Source organism: Castanea sativa, chromosome 9 (genome assembly GCF_040712315.1).
Source record: "Castanea sativa cultivar Marrone di Chiusa Pesio chromosome 9, ASM4071231v1".
Taxonomy (NCBI): domain Eukaryota; kingdom Viridiplantae; phylum Streptophyta; class Magnoliopsida; order Fagales; family Fagaceae; genus Castanea; species Castanea sativa.
The window spans coordinates 14,239,962-14,257,169 of record NC_134021.1 but is presented as its reverse complement, the minus strand read 5'-3'; the positions used below and the strand labels follow the sequence as shown (position 1 = coordinate 14,257,169).

General features: G+C 43.2%; 3 protein-coding genes across 3 annotated transcripts; 2 read left to right on the top strand and 1 right to left on the bottom strand.

Moving 5' to 3' along the window:
• Window positions 1-2,053: 2,053 nt before the first annotated feature.
• Window positions 2,054-2,866, top strand: LOC142608792 (uncharacterized). Its single transcript, XM_075780470.1, has 2 exons — window positions 2,054-2,350; window positions 2,453-2,866. Exons 1-2 carry the CDS (start codon window positions 2,054-2,056, stop codon window positions 2,864-2,866), a joined length of 711 nt encoding a protein of 236 aa, XP_075636585.1.
• An 8,025-nt stretch (window positions 2,867-10,891) lies between these two features.
• Window positions 10,892-11,914, bottom strand: LOC142608791 (uncharacterized). Its single transcript, XM_075780469.1, has one exon. The coding sequence runs from the start codon at window positions 11,912-11,914 to the stop codon at window positions 10,892-10,894; it is 1,023 nt and encodes a 340-aa protein (XP_075636584.1).
• Window positions 11,915-14,366: 2,452 nt separating this feature from the next.
• LOC142609966 (uncharacterized) lies at window positions 14,367-16,727 on the top strand. The gene has a single exon (XM_075781690.1). It carries the CDS (start codon window positions 14,454-14,456, stop codon window positions 15,738-15,740), a length of 1,287 nt encoding a protein of 428 aa, XP_075637805.1. The 5' UTR covers window positions 14,367-14,453; the 3' UTR covers window positions 15,741-16,727.
• Window positions 16,728-17,208: the final 481 nt, after the last annotated feature.

Genomic DNA, 17,208 nt, shown 5'->3' with positions numbered 1-17,208 from the left:
TGGCTATAAATAGGCAGAGAAGATTCAGTTGAGGGGGTTGGCAATTTTAAAGGGAAAAGACTAGAGAAAGTAATCTCAATCCTCCCCAAGGAAGAAAGGGGAAAGTTAGTGAGAAAAGAGGGGAGACTCAGGAAACGGGGCAGCCGAGCATAACATCATCCGTGGTAGGAAATCCAAAAACCCACTATACAAATAGATTGTGAGCCCAAACTCCTTCGAGGCCCAGCAACCTTATTTTGGGACGCACAATTGGCACCGTCTGTGGGGATTTCCTACATAGCTGTGGTGCTATTTTGGTACGCTCGTAAGGATGTCTAGAAGCGAACAGAGAAGCCATGCAAAGAGCGGCACTGGAGGGTTGTCGTGGGGATCTACATGGCGAGAAAGGAGGCAAAAAATGCAGGAAGATAGAAGGCATGAGGAGGTAGAAGAGTCTGGGCCCGGAGAAAGGTTGTACCAAACCCTCCAGACAATGTCTGACACCTTGGGCCATAGCCGCCTTGACAGAAGAGACTAGGAGCTTGAATGGAGGGACCAAGAGCTCGACTGCCTGCGCAGGGCGGTTAGGGATTTAGAGTTGCAAGCATAGGGCTAACGCAGGAGAAGGGACCAGGGAGTACGAAGGGAAAGGTCAATAAGTGTAGGGAATTGCCATGAGGCAGGATATCATCAATCCGGGTCTCGCGCGAGTATGTGGACCGTGAATCGACTTCCCCTGACTCAGAACGACCACGTAACGCGGCCATGGATACCATAAGCCGAGCATTGCGTCAAGCTACCCGGTCTCCGTTCTCTAGAGATATCGAGAGCGCGCCTATGCCAAGCCGGTTTGCACGCCCACCGTTTAATTCCTACACTGGGAAGACAGACCTGGTGGAACATGTAAGTCACTATATTCAGATGATGTCCTTACACTCCCATAACGACGCATTGATGTGTAAGGTTTTCCCCTCGAGCCTTGGGCCCACTGCTTTGAGGTGGTTCAACGAGCTGAAGAAGGGTTCGATCCATAGTTTTTCGGAACTAATCTAGAAGTTCAAAGTGTGGTTCATGACTTGCAGCCAGGTGCCACAGCCCGTGGACGCGTTGCTATCAATGAAGATGGGGGCTAGAGAGACCCTTCGCAACTACATCAGTCGGTACTAGGAGTTGTACAACGAGATTGGCGGGGGTAATGAAAAGATCGCGGTGAGCACCTTTCGGATGGGCCTACCCAAAGGATCCGGGTTGAGAGAATCGTTGACCTTAAAGCCTCCTGAGGATATGAGGCAGTTGATGAGGTGTATCGAAGAGTACAAGCACTTAGAGGATGATCGGCTTCAGTCCAAAGGGAAGGAGCCGATAATCAGTTATCCTCGGAACAACGACTTCAACCCTAGACACAGGAAGGATTTAAGAATTCAAGAGCTCGGCCCGGCGGTTGGGGGAGTCAACGCAACGTTCAAGGAGCCTGTACACCGCATCATTGATAGGATAAAAAAATGAGCCGTATTTAAACGGCCGAACAAGATGGCGGGCGACCCGTCAAGGAAAAACCAGAATTTGTATTGCTCCTATCACAGGGATAAAGGGCACACCACCGAGCAGTGTACGGTGTTGAAAGATCACTTGAAACAGTTGGTGAAGGCGGGGAATTTGAAAGAGTTTCTGGTGGAGACTAGAAATCAGGAGACCGGATAGGTTGATCTGCTGCGTCGAAACCTTCTCCCACCCCCTTTGAAAGTGATAGAGGTCATCCACGCCATACCGAGGGCAATTAGAGCACCCACAGCAAAAGGGGTGTTGACCGTGGTGTCAGCGAAAGGAAGCGCGAGCGAACAACCCCCAGGTAAGAAGCCGAGGTATAGTAGACAACCTATCGCGTTCGACGACGATGACTTGGAAGGTATTGCTTAGCCCCACCACGATGCTTTAATAGTCACGGCCCGGATAAGGGGATTTATAGTGAAGAGAATAATGATAGATAGGGAGTGGCACATATGTAATATTCCCAGACCTATACAAGGGGCTTGGCCTAAAAAAGGGGGACTTATCCAAGTATGATACACCTTTAATGGGATTCGACGGGCATATGGTGATTCCAGAAGGGCAGATTTCGCTCCCAATTATCATGGGAGGCAGGGAGGTAATGGTGACGTTCATAGTGGTCACCTCTTTCTCACCGTACACAGCAATATTCGAAAGGCCATGGATACATGACATGGGGGCTGTGCCGTCCACCTTGCACGTAAAAGTCAAGTTCCGAACTGATGAAGGGATTACAGTAATAAGGGGTGATCAGCAAGCAGCCAGACAGTTTTTGGTAGCCGCGGCAATCAAACAAACAGAAATGAGGGAATCAGTCGAGAAGGCACCCCTATAGCAATTACAGCATCCCCAAGTGGAGGGGACCAACGCTGCCGAGGATTTGGTAAGCGTAAAGATCTTACCGGGAATTGAAAGGAGTTTTTAGATAGAGGTAAGCTTGAACGATGGGGAAAGGGTGCAGCTACTACTATTCCTCATACAAAACAGGGATGTGTTTGCATGGAATCTATATAAGGTGCCTGGTGTCAACCTCGAGTTCATAGTTTATAAGCTGAATGTGGATCCTCTATACCCCCCCAAGAAACAGAGACTGAGAAGGTCTACTAAGGAGCATATGGAAGCCGTCAAACAGGAAGTGGGGAAGCTGAGAGAGGCAGGGGCTATAAAGGAAACATTCTTTCCGGAATGGCTCGCAAACACAGTGGTCGTGAAAAAGAAGAGCGGCAAGTGGAGAGTTTGTGTTGATTTTACCAATCTGAACCGACATGTCCGAAGGATCCGTTTCCGATACCGAAAATCAACCAATTGGTGGACGCTACGTGCAGGCACTCGAGAATGAGTTTCTTCGATGCTTTCCAGGGCTATCATTAGATTGCCCTAGCCACCGAAGACCAGGAGAAGACAGCATTCTTAACGCCCGATGCTAACTACCAATATACCGTGATGTCGTTCGGTTTGAAAAACACGGGAGCCACTTATCAATGAATGATGACGAGGATGTTTAGGGATAAGATTGGACGGACGGTGGAAGTATACATTAAAGACATGGTGATAAAGAGAAAGCAAGAAGGACAGCATGTTGGCGACCTGAAAGAAGTGTTCGAGATACTCCGACGACACCGGCTGCGCCTCAACGCCGATAAGTGTGCATTCGGGGTTGGATCCGGCAGGTTCTTGGGTTATTTGATTACTGAACGAGGGATAGAAGTCAGCCCCGATCAAATTGAAGCTATGAAACGTCTCAAACCGCCGGGCAACCTGAAAGAGGTTCAAAAGTTGACTGGTATGCTGGCTGCTCTCAACCGATTTATTTCCAAGTTCGTTAATCGGTGCCGGCCTTTTTACCAACTTCTGAAGAAGTGGAAAGGGTTCTAGTGGGACAAGGAGTGTGACAGGGCCTTCCAAGATCTAAAGGATTACCTTGGCCGGGCACCGACGTTGTCAGCCCTAGAACCAGGAGAAGACTTGTACATGTAGCTCTCAGTATCCAAGCATGCAGCAAGCGCCGTACTACTGAGGGATAACGGTGCACAACTCCCGATTTATTACATCAACAAGACGCTAGTCAACACGGAGACCAGGTATTTACCACTGGAAAAACTGGTGCTGGCACTCGTGCACTCCACCCGAAAATTACCCCATTATTTTCAGGCCCATATAGTCCACGTCTTGACCGAGTACCCGCTCCAGTCATTGTTGAGGAGATTTGACTTTATGGGGAGGATAGCCAAGTGGGGGACTTGGCTGGGCTCCTTCGACATCAGATACAAGCCGAGGAACTTAGTGAAGGGACAGGTACTTGCGGATTTTATTGCCGAGTTCTCGCTGAGACGTACGGACATAACCTGCATAGTAGAAGTCAAGCCATGGAAAGTGTTTATGGACGGAGCGTTCAATGTGGCTGGAGCGGGGCCAGGGATCGCGGTCATCACCTCGGAAGATCTGAAGCTAGAACACTCATTCAGGTTAGGCTTTAGGGCTTCTAATAATGAGGCCAAATATGAGGCTTTGCTGGCAGGACTAAGGGTTGTCATGGATCTGGGAGTAAAGGAGGTAGAAGTATACTCGGACTCCCTCCTCGCATTAAGTTAGGTCCAAGGGAACTTCGAGGCCAAGGATCCCCGAATGATAGAATATCTGCGGCTAGCAAAGCAAATGATGGGTAACTTTGTGACAGTCAAGATCGAGCGGATAGCCCGGGGACAGAACCGGCACACTGATTCTTTGGCAACTCTAGCATCATCAATAGCTGACGAGGTACCTCGGCTGATCAGGGTGGAGTTGGTGCCCGAGCCAAGTATTGCCATCAAGGCATTGATTCTACAGGTCACTAAAGCCGAGAAGTGCTGGATGGATCCAATCATCAACTTCCTCTTAAAAGATCGAGCCCCAAAAGATGAGAAAGAGGCAGCCAGAGTACAGCGAACTTCCGCTCGATACTAGTTCTCTGCCGATCGGAAGCTATATCGCAGATCATTCGAAGGGCCATACCTGTAGTGCCTTCGCCCCAACCTGGCTAAAGAACTGTTAGCCGAACTACACGAGGGAGTCTGCGGTAGCCACGTGGGGGGACGCTCACTGGTGCACCGAGCAATGACCTAGGGTTTTTGGTGGCCACAGATGAGGAAGGAAGCCACCGAGTATGCTCAGAGATGTGAATAGTGTCAGGTTCACGTGCCGATGATCTACCAACTAGCTAGGAACTTGAACCCAGTTTACAGCCTATGGCCATTCGCCCGCTGGGGGTTGGATATAGTCGGGCCATTTCCCCGAGCAACGGGCAACCGAAGGTTCGTACTGGTGGCAGTTTACTACTTCACAAAGTGGGCAGAGGCTGAGGCACTAGCCAACATCTAAGACGTTGACGTTAAGAGATTCGTATGGAGGAACATTATAACATGCTGGAATCTTTAATATCGGACAATGGCTTGCAGTTCGACAGTAGGGCTTTCTAGGAGTTCTGCGAGAGCTTTGGTATTCGAAACCGATACTCCATACCAGTTTGCCCGCAGAGTAACAGCCAGGCAGAAGCAACAAACATGGCTATCGTGAGCGGCCTGAAGAAAAGATTGGAGGGCGCCAAGGGTAGATGGGTCAAGCTTCCTATGGACATTCTGAACCACTCCGAGGAGATCCACAGGAGAAACGCCATTCTCTTTAACTTACGGGGCGGAGGCAGTCATCCCTGCTAAAGTAAACCTGTGTAGCGCCCGAGTTGCGGGATTCGCTTCTGACGAGAACGAGGAGTTGATAGCCAAAGAGCTGAACTTGCTAGAGGAACACCGAGATGTGGCCACCATTTGGCTGGCAGAGTATCAACAGAAGCTTGCCCAGAGGTACAATAGAGCTGTCAGAAGGAGGGAGTTTGCCGCGGGAGATCTGGTACTCCGAAAGATAGTGGGGAATACGTGAGAGACGAGCATGGGAAAGCTAGCTCCGACCTGGGAGGGGTCCTACCATGTGACTGCTATTGCTGGAGCGGGGGCATACTATCTGGAGGATTTGGAGGAAAAACCGCTCCCCCGGCCATGGAATGTTTGCAATTTGAAAATTTTTTTTCAGTGACCGGACACCTTCCAAAGATATAAACCTGATGTAATCTGGCATTACTGCATGTTTAATACAAAGACATTGATTCAGCTATCCCCCTTTTCTTATTTTAAGTTATTATTGCCAAGCAAGAATTATAAAGAGAATCGCGAGGGTAAAGGCAACTCATTCACGGCAAGGACAAAAACCTGCCCTCGGTTCGAACCCTATCACCGAGTAGGTGAAAACCTTACGCTATTTTTATCTAAGGATAGAAACTTGCCCTCAATTCGAGCCCTATCACCGAGCAGGTGAAAACCTTACGCTATTTTTATCTAAAGACAGAAACTTGCCCTCGGTTCGAGCCCTATCACCGAGTAGGTGAAAACCTTACGCTATTTTTATCTAAGGACAAAAACCTGCCCTCGATTCTAGCCCTATCCCCAAGCAGGTGAAAACCTTACGCTATTTTTATCTAAGGACAGAAACCTGCCCTCGGTTCGAGCCCTATCCCCGAGCAAGTGAAAACCTTACGCTATTTTTATCTAAGGACAGAAACCTGCCCTCAGTTCGAGCCCTATCACCGAGTAGGTGAAAACCTTACGCTATTTTTATATAAGGACAGAAACCTACCCTCGGTTCAAATTCTATCACCGAACAGGTGAAAACCTTACGCTGTTTTTATCTAAGGACAGAAACCTGCCCTCGGTTCGAGCCCCATCACCGAGCAGGTGAAAACCTCACTCTATTTTTATCTAAGAACAGAAACATGCCCTCGGTTCGATTCCTATCACCGAGAAGGTGAAAACCTTAGGCTACTTTATCTAAGGACAAAAGCCTGCCCTCGGTCCGATTCCTATCACCGAGCAGGTGAAAACCTTACACTAGTCTCGCGTAGGTACAAGGACCCATTCTCGGCATGGCCAGCGACACCGAGCGTCCAATGACATAAGCCACTACGACTTGAGGTCAAAGGGGCTACTTCTGGCCCCCAAAAGCGAGAAAGTAAAGTATGATGGCATTTACCAACGACATTAACATTAAGAGAATAATCGTGTATAGGATCGACAGTTATCAAGCAAGCGACAGGGAAGCGCAAACGGCATTTAAATGGCATTAATTGAAACAACGATATTTAAATGACATTAATTATAATTGTTGGGCAAACAAGGAAATTGTTTCATCGCCACAGCCTGGCGATTTAAGCTCTTCAAACGTCAAAGAAAAAATAATAACAGCAATAAAACAAAAAAAAGAGACAAAGAAAGGCTGGATTATCAAACGGCAGGGTCGGCTGGTATGGGCGAGGGAACAGGCTGCTCAATTCTGCTCACAGTTGTCAGTGGGACTTGGTCTAGTGCAGCTTCAGCCCCAGCGTGGATGTTGAGTGTAACCTCCGGGTTAGTTGCCTCCATATGAGCGTCAATGTCCCGCACGAGGTCGATCATACTTGGAGTATCCTCCTCGTCTGACGCCTCAGTCCGACTCTGAACGGCAGGGGGAGGAGGGGCCGGGTAAGGGATATGCTTAGGGTTCCACAGCGGAGAGTCCGAGCCCACCCTATTGCCTGAAGGGCAGCTAGCCACCCCTCCCCGAAGCCATGGTGCTGAGCTTGGTGAATGATCGGCTCCATGGAGTTTTTAGCAGCCGAGAAGCCGACATTGTACCACTTTTCCTCGCAGGCTTCGAGGGACTCCTTCAGACTGGGGATTTCATTAGCTTGGGCTAGACTTAAAATGTCCACCGTCGCTAACTTGAGCTCGGTCGCCCCTAGCTTCGCCTCTAGGAAGGTCAGCTTTCCCTCGGCGGCCTGCCGGGCATTCTCGACATCTACCGCTTTCCTTTAGCGCCTTTTCCCCTTTTAGGGCCTCGGCCGCATCCTTCAACCGCCTGGTCACAATGCTGGTCATCTGCGCGGCCTAGAGATAGGATAGTAGCCAAATGATGAAATTAAAAAAGAAAAGAAAAGACCACTCAATACAATGCACACAGTCAAAGGGAATAGAGCGTTACCGTGATGGAATGCCATTGTAGTCGTGTGGCAAGTGTCTCGTCATCGCCCTACGCATAGTAATGGACATCTTCGGGCAGCATGAGGCCCTGCGCCAAACTTTGGGCCACTCGCCCCCCTGCACCCCTGTCCTATAGCTGGATGCTGGCGGTATCTGGCAAGCACTCGTCACCTAATCGGAAGGTGTGCTACCAACCGACTACCGGCTGGGAAGAGGATGCCACATTGGTTCCGACCTGAACCGCGGACGGTTTGACCACCAGCCCCTTCGGAAGCTTGGAACCGCCCGCTGCACAAGAAGAGGTCTTTGACAAAGCGTCACCCGGGATAGGAGGGTTCTTTTTGGCAACCCTTTTTCTCTTCCTGCTTTTGCCCCCAAGAGGAGTTTGACTCGTTTCTTTCGGGGACTGACTTTAAGCCACAGGACCAGTGCTGGGAATGAACCAAGAAAGGGTCATCTCCCTATGCTTCACCATTCTCTCCGCTTGGGCGGCAGCTAGTTCCTCAGCTATGGGGGCAATGTCCTCTGGCTGTTCGATCGTTTCGTGCCTTTGTCAACTTTGGGACACGCGCTCGACAGAACCGTCCTTCACCGACGCAATGTCATCTGCAATGGTATAGCACAGGCCACTTTCTCGAGCCTCGCCTGTGGTGAGCCTGGGGGGAAGGAATGTCTTGTACCGCATGTCGATGTACGACAGGAGTGGGCTGTCTACCAAAAGCGCCTGGCCGAAGTTTTGCCAAGTGGTGTACACAAGGTTGATGCTGAGGATCAAATGAGACGCCCTAAGCTGCCCGTCGTCGTGCACGAAGATCTCCGACCTAAGAACAAAGTTGAGGTCTCGTGCGTGTATAACTCGACTATCCGGGAAGAACCTTCTAGATTCTGCAACAAGTCCGGGAACAAACCGATCAACTATAAAATAAAATATATAAAAAAAAAAAAAATATATATATATATATATATATATATATATATATATATATATATATATATATATATATATATATATATATATATATATATATAAAAGATGCAAGAACAAATCAAATGGGGATTGTTGGTACCGACCAATTTCACGTGGTGAGAGCGGGCAAAGAAGCTCACTAGCGTGCCAGTTACCACGCACTCGAACGAACTCTCCGGCCGAGTTCCTATTAGAGTCGAGCAGGCAGGATATAAGCTGGACTCGTGTATCTCTAGTTTTTAAGTAATAACCATGGGCGAAGTTGCCGCACAATTTATACATGAAATTTATGTCGTGCTAGTTCAACTGCAACCCGAACATGTGGTTTAACTGGATAACACAGCTAACAACCCTATAAAAGTTAGGGGGAAACTGGTCGGGGCACATGCTGTAAAACCCTAGGGTACCTATTACGAGAGGGTCTATAGGGAACCTAACCCCACCCTCGAGTATTGACATCAGCGGGAAGAACGCTGCATTCGAGTCAGCAGCCCTCTGAAGTTCGAGGTCGCTCACATTGCAATACGCAACGTCGACATCCCTTGGGACGCCAAAGGTCTCTTTAAAACTAGCCAAGGCAGCCCCAGGGGTGAGTAGGTGAGAAAACTCCATTCCTAGAGTATGAAATGGAAGAGAATCGAAAAGGAAAGAGAGGTAGAAAGAACTTACTTGGGGCTCTAGGGAGTGAGAACTGAGGAGGTTTTTGCGCAGGAGAAGAATGCTCGACAAAGGAGGGGTTGGGAGCGAGAGAAACGCGAAAAGTGAAAAAGGAGTCTAGAATGGGCTATTTATAGGGCCTTGGAGCATTTAATGAGGCCAGGGGCGAGAAAAATAAACCCTCCCAAATCCCTTTCTTGGATAACCCCCCACACGCGTAGGCACGGTTCGCGAACCGTTAGACGGTTCACGAACCGTTGAGCGGTTCACCAACTACCAAATATTAATTACTAACGTAACGACCTGATATAGCGCCATTTTCGAGAAATCCGCTAAGACGATCACTTTGGCCGTGTGCTGAGAGTATACATCTGCAGGAAGCCATCACTACGACTTGCCCGGAATCCTTGATTCATCGCCTGAAGCAGAGCATGAATCAAGGGGGGGCTATTGTACAGGCCTAACCCCCCGTTAAGCCCAATTGCCCTAAGGCCCATAAAGACTAACTCTTATAAGAGCCATGCGCTGATCACACATGGTAATGCACGTGTCGTCCAAAAGTTTTGAGCTCGGAGTGTTCGAAGCAGCCTGTGACGTGCTCTGCCGAGCACAGAACTTACATGTGGGTTTAGTCCCAACGCCACTATCATTATCTCCTTCTCGCCACCAAACATTCACTTAGATGAAACGGTATTGGACTTCCCTTTCATTGCCTAGGGAACGCCCTGCAGAGCATCAAACCCAGCGGTGGAGCCAGTTCCAATGCCACTCTCATTTCCTCCTACTCCCAACTAAACCCCAACTTTTGGGTAATAGTATTGGACCCCTCCTTCCACCCACCAGGGAAATAATCATGACCGTTCCACTAAGTTTGGCTATAAATAGGTAGGGAAGATTTAGTTGAAGGGATTGGCAATTTCAGAGAGAAAAGACTAGAGAAAGTAATCTCAATCCTTTCCAAGGAAGAAAGGGGAGAGTTAGTGAGAAAAGAGGGGAGACTCAGGAAATGGGGCAGCCGAGCATAACGCCATCCGTGGTAGGAAATCCAAAAGCCCACTATACAAATAAATTGTGAGCCAAACTCCTTCGAGGCCTAGCAGCCTTATTTTGGGACGCACAATATCTAAATGGAAAAAACAAAAAACAATTTTATTTTGCAATTTTTTTAAAAGAATATTTTTTAAAAAAGAAGAGAATGAAGATTAATCAATGGATGCAAGAAGCAAGTGAATGTGCCCTCCTCAATCCCCTAATTTCTTAACCTTTTTTTTTTTTTTATAAGATCGAGAATAAAGCTTTTGTTTTCAGTAGAAATGGTAATAGTTGGGGATAACAATTTTGCCCTGCTCCATTTGGCTTGTCCTTCCTCGCTTCGCCCCATAACGGTTGTTCCCGACCCACAAAGGTGGTAGGGTAGGGATGGGGTGAGATTTTAGCCCCACACCATGGGATGGGTGGGGGTGGGTTTAAACTTTTTAGACCTGCCCCACCTTACCTCACATTGATAAGGGTTAAATTGTAAATTTTTTATATCTTAAAACCCTAATTTTTTTTTTTTTTAAGAAAAGGGGTTGTAATATTTAATAAATGTTAGCCATGTTGGCTAAAATTACAGCTAACAGTTGGGGGGGGGAACATCCTCCATCCACACCAACTAAGAGCTAACATGTCTAGCTAAATGATGAGCGGCAGAATTACCTTACCTTCTAACATGAGAGAGCCTACAAAAAGGAAATAAAGCAGATAGGAGTTTTGCTTCTTCCACTAGGTGTCCGTGATCTGCAAATGAGATGTCCTCGCTGAGCAAAGCCTTACTCACAAGCTCTGAATCACCCTCCACCACAACAGATGAGATGCCTAATTCAGCAGCAAAATTAAGGGCCTTGACTGCAGCAATAGCTTCAAGTGTAGCAACGGAGTTGGATAGTGGAACTTTTTCAGCCATAAAAGCAATGATCTGACCCTTCTCATCGCAAATAATCACTCCTACACCAGCCATATTATCCTCTCTAAAAACAGCCCCATCAAAGTTCACTTTGAGGCTGTTAGGATCAAGGGGCTTCCATTTGGTGTGTAGGGGAGGCCGTGTCTCACAATTAGGGGGCTTTGGGGGGATTGCACAAATGAAGGCAGACAAAGCAGCAAGTGCATCGGGGATAACATGCGCCACGGGGAAAGGTTTGGAACTAGTCCTTAGTTGGTTTTTGCGGAACCAAATGGTCCAAGAGATTTGTGCAAATAGCTCTAAGTTCAGGCCTTCCTTGCTCATATAGCTTACTAAGTCCCCAAAACTTGAAAACTGAGTTGAAGCCCGAAAGCTCCAGCAAGGATTTGAGTTCCAAACGGGATCCAAAAGAGGGCATTGCCAAAGAGCATGGAGGACATTTTCAAGATCATGGTGGTAGTGGTCACATGAATCATCAATTAAGATTTTCCGCTTCACCAAATTGGATTTCATAAGTATGGAGTTTCGGATGGCTCTCCATATGAAATTTTTGATCTTGTTTTGGACTTTTAAACCCCAAACCATTTTCCAAACCTCATTGTCCACACCTTGTGCTTTGAAGTCCGAAACCTTCACCTCTTGAGATAGTAGTTTGTAACCAGATTTCACAGTATAGACCCCAGAACGATTGAAAGACCACACAAGCTTATCTTCAACTGGTCTTTGACTCAGAGGGATTGATTGAATAAGGAGCACCTCATGAGGTAGAAAGAGCATATTCAATAGATTAGCATCCCAACATTTAGAGATTGGGTTGATGATGGAACAAACCTTGGCATTTGCAAAATCTTGGATCACTGGAGATTGAATTTATGGATGAATGGTAGGGGGTAGCCACGGGTCAGTCCAGAGGTTGACAACATCCCCAATTTCATTCTACCCAACAAGGCTTTCTATCTCTCTCTTTTTTCTTTTTCTTTTTCCTCTAGCAAAGGTTGGAAATAAGGTACAAATTTTAACATTTTCTTTTGTCTTTATTATAAACAAATTTATATACTATTAAATCATTGATTTTGTATTATGAGATTTTTGTTTTTGTTGTGATATTGTCTTGTTAAACACTTTAATAATATTATTCAATTTTTGCTAAAAATTAGTTTGATTTGATGGGATAAATTTATTTGTAATTTCAAGTATATTTTTATTTACGAGACAGGTTTTTTTTAAAAGCAATTGTAATAGTTGTGGGCAAACAAATCAACAAGAAATAGAGTTTTACAGGATGGGACATGACTTTGTGGGGCCTCAAGGAGCGGAGATAGAGCAAAAAAATCTCCATCATGTAGGGCAGAACAGGGTGAAATCCCATCCTTTGGATCCACATCGCCCATTGCCATCCCGGGTAACAGTATTCCGATAATATTTTCTTACAAGTGGTCTAAAAAACTATCTCATTTTTCTATGTTGGGTAGCAACTTTAAAATGAATTGGAAAACTATCTTTTTACTTTCTTTATTTAACTTGACATAAGATAGAATTGTTTTCCATCACACTAAATAAAGAAAGTTAAAAGATATTTTTCTTTTGTCCCACTTTATTTTGATATTACTAAACACAGAAAAAGACAAAAATTTATTTTTACATTAAGTTTTTCATTGAAATATATAAATTCCACTCTATAAAGAAAAACTTATTTTAAAGAAATGCTTAATATAAATTTTGTAAGCTCCGAACCCCATGCAATCATTGTATTGCCTAAAAATTAAAAAACGTATTATCCTCAATTGTTATCCACTCTTTCATTCCTATAAAAATGAATCACCAACTAAAAACAAACCTTTAACAGCTCAAATCAAAATAAAAGTTTACTAATGCAAAAGGTCAAGCAATTTTCAAGCATTGCTCAAGCAAAATGAGATTTTAGAAATTCCTTTTCATTGCCATACCAATATTTGATCGATGGTTGTTGCAATGAATGTGGCTAAATTAACACTAATTTTTTTCCTAAATTTTATTTCTTGATAAAAGCCATAAAATTCTTATATTATTTCATTTCACACCCTCGATGAGTATACTAAAATAATTAGAATATTTGCTCTGTGTAAAGCTTTATTATCAAAGTTCTAGCTTTTTTTTTTTTTTTTTAATTACTACTATGATTAAAATTATACTACCAAGAGTTTTAGAAATTTAAAAGAATTCTATCAATTATTTTATATTATTTTAATAATCTATCATAAGTATTTATTTTTAATAATAAAAGATGAGACATACACATTATGCTTGCACTAAATGACTTTTAATATTGTAAATTTTATAAGTTGTGCAACATAATTTCATCATATCATTCATTATAAAAACATTAAAATTATTTATATAGTTTAAGTTAAATGAAATTCTGTTAACAAATTTTTGAAAAGAAATTGAAATTCTAATCAAATTAAAACTCAATTATCAAAAGTTAAAATAAATTTGAGAAATGATATGTCTACAACATTTTCACAATATTTTTACAACAAATCCTAAATGGCAGGTTGTTATTGTTGGGGCAAAAAAGTAATTTTAGTGTTAGGTTCAAATTTGAACCAATAACAACTACCCACCTATGATTTGTTGTCAAAATGTTGTAAAAATGTTGTAGTCGTAACATTTCTTAATAAATTTGAAAAGAGGTTCTATTATATTTAGAATTTTTTTATAATCTATATTTGGTTTTTGATAAAAACATTGGTCGTAGAATGTGTATAACCCAGTAACTTAAAGTAATTTTTTTATATTATTCAATTGATAATATTATTGAAATATTTGTTTAATTTACTTATAATGTTTTGTAAAGCCAAGTGATAGTTAGAAAAGGGAGGAAAAGAAAGTAAATCTAGGACACTAAATGCATTTACACATATTATATGGTAAGAAAAGATACCAAAAAAGAAAAGAAAAAAAGATTCGATGCATTTACACATATTATCTGCACGTACCTCTACATGTCTCTCTTTGTGGTAAACTTTAAAATGGCAACTTTTTTATTCAATATCATTTTCTTTCTGGCCGGACCCCAATCACAATATTAATACTACATTAATCATGTTTATTATTGTTAAAAAAATCATGTTCTTAATCACCGGCGTCTCTAGTCTAAATTGTCCTGATTTGACTTTGAAAGTTTCAAAAGCAGGGAGCTATTTTCAGAGATAATTGGCTACGTTCGTACATGCTTATAAAACTAGTGCATTGAGAAGTCTCCTATGTGATTTATTTTCTAATTTTTTATAGTTTTAATGTCAACAAGAAAACAGGGAACTTTACTACAGCTGCCATGAAATTTCTAAATTATGTTCTCTTGTTTCAGCTTGAAAATTATATGATGGTCAGAAAACTCAGAAGGTTCACAAAGGTTACGATGTTTGATTACAAGGTACTTTGCCGTGCCAAATTGTCTATCATCTTTACCACCACACTTGTTGCTATGATCTTTATCATCTACAAAGACAGTATCATCTGTGAAAACAGTGAGGAAACTCGAGGGCAACTGAGATCAAGTATTGGTAACAAACAACTGCATTCCATGCAAGAAAAGATTGATGAAGTTGAAGAAGAAAATTTACAATCGTTAGTCCCTCCTTTGAGCGTCACAGAAGAAGAGAGAATTGCTTGGTTCCGGGAAAAGATGCCGCAGATTCAGATTTTCAAGTCCAACAACTTGACACGGAAATTTCATAGTCGGGTTAAAAAATTCTTTCGCAGTGGCTGTGAGGCACAATTCTTCATGACTTGGATTTCACCAGCAGCAACTTTTGGAAGAAGGGAGTTCTTCACCTTGGAGAGCCTTTTCAAGGCACACCCTCATGGATGTCTAATGATTCTATCAAGAAGTTTGGACTCTGGAAGAGGGAACAAAATCCTGAAACCTCTAGTTGATAGAGGATTCAAAGTTAGGGCAGTGACACCAGACTTGGAGTTTCTATTCAAGAATACACCAGCTAGAGCTTGGTTTAAGGAGATGAAGAGTGGGAAAAAGGACCCTGGTGAGATTCCATTAGCTCAGAATTTATCCAATTTGATCAGACTTGCAGTATTGTACAAGTATGGTGGGGTTTACTTGGATACAGATTTTATTGTTCTAAAGCCTTTTACCGGGTTGAAGAACTCAATTGGTGCACAAAGTATGGATATGGAAACTAAGAACTGGACCAGGTTAAACAATGCAGTTTTGATTTTCGATATGAATCATCCACTTCTGCTCAAATTCATGGAGGAATTCGCCTCGACTTTTGATGGAAATAAATGGGGTCATAATGGTCCCTATTTGGTTTCAAGAGTGGTTGAAAATATAGGAAAGCAACCTGGCTATAAGTTCACAGTCTTGCAGCCTATGGCCTTCTATCCTGTTGATTGGATTAGGATAAACAGACTTTTTATGAAGCCAGCAAACCGTTCTGATTCTAGATGGGTACAAGAAAAACTGCTTCAGCTCAGTGGAGAGACTTATGGGGTACACCTATGGAACAAGCAAACCCGTAATATGCAAATCGAAGAAGGAAGTGTCATAGGAAGACTAATCTCAGAACACTGTCTCATTTGCCAACACATGTATAGTTCTTAAAGAAGGATGCTTGAATTTATTCTCTGGTATATGAGATAAAGGGTATTTCTTTTGTATCCTTGTTCTTTTTTTCTTTTTCAACTTTTTTGGTTGTTTGTCAATAATTATTTGATAGTAAATCTCATACAGCTTAACAATGGTAATATACATTCAATTTTCTGACTATGTGATAATGACGGCTAATGTAGAATAATATCAAAACTTTCTTGCACAAATCGTAGTTCTAAACCTTTTCAATTTCAATCTAAATCTAAACCCTCTACATCTCCATAAGCCAAATCCTGGCAATCTTCTGTATGATTTTTTTCGTGTCAACTTGTGGTTGCTAGTTTTTACCTTTCTATTCCCAACGCCAAACTCTCCATCCATGAAACTACCTTCTGTAGCAGCCTTATTTTGACCATCAGTTCCAGAATCATTGGTGGGTCCAACTTGCTTAATTGATGCCCATGGATCATGAATTTCATCATCTGCATCACTGCCCCACAAAGGTATAGCCTTTACTATAGGTGAGCCACTGTAATTTTCAAAAAAACTGGACAAACTAGTATGTTCCATATCAAATAATCTCCTCAAAGAAGTGCTTCCTCCTTGCATCAATTCTAACAAGCTGTTACTTTTCTGGGAGGAAGAGAGCGAAGAACTCGAAGGAGCCGAAATATACAAGGAAGGAGAAGATGAAGACAAATACAAAGACTTCTGGTACTCTAGTATCCGCCTGAGTCTTTCTTTGCCAACGACGAGAGGGGACTCTTCATCCTTCTCTTCTGTAATCTCTGATACCGGCATAGTCTGAAAGGATTTTGTTATATGTATGAAATATTAAATATATGGATAGGCAACTTGCATTCCTTTTCTATTTGGTTAAAAAGGAAGACAAAGATCAGAATGCCGAAGGGCTAATGGAATTGAAACAAGAAGAGAATGAAGATTAATCAATGGTTGCAAGAAGCAAGTGAATGTGCCCTCTTCAGTCCCCTAATTGCCTAACCTTTTATTTTTATATTTCTTGATAAGTAAGATCAGGAATAAATAGATCAGAATCAAGGTCTAAAGCATATACAGGTTAGTGCCACCTATAAGCAGTGGAAGAACAAAGGAAAAAACTAGAATAATGAACTAAAAGACAGCCAAACTCTCAATAAAAAAATTGTGAAAGCCGGCAATGAAAAACATTTGTTTTACTACATTTCGTTTTTAGGATAGTTACAAACACTAGACTAAAACATTCTAGCCAATCGAATGTACTGGAACTATTCTAAATATATATCCAAAACTCTAGTAAGAACCAAGAATATAAATATTATATAATTGAAGCCAAGTTTACTAGTAATCCAAACCGGGTTGGATTTATCAGGCGAGGAATGCACGTATCATTACAAATAGTGTTGGTTCTTACATATGAACCACAGAACAACTGAACAAGGGAAGGTACACTATACCCAAGACAGCACCACCAGCAGTCAAT

Bases quoted from the DNA above. Each gene is read 5' to 3' on its own strand.
- LOC142609966 (XM_075781690.1), top strand. From the start codon at position 14,454: ATGAAATTTCTAAATTATGTTCTCTTGTTTCAGCTTGAAAATTATATG.
- LOC142608792 (XM_075780470.1), top strand. From the start codon at position 2,054: ATGGGATTCGACGGGCATATGGTGATTCCAGAAGGGCAGATTTCGCTC. The intron at 2,351-2,452 runs GCACCCCTATAG...AGGAGTTTTTAG, and splicing joins TGAGGGAATCAGTCGAGAAG to ATAGAGGTAAGCTTGAACGA.
- LOC142608791 (XM_075780469.1), bottom strand. From the start codon at position 11,914: ATGCTCTTTCTACCTCATGAGGTGCTCCTTATTCAATCAATCCCTCTG.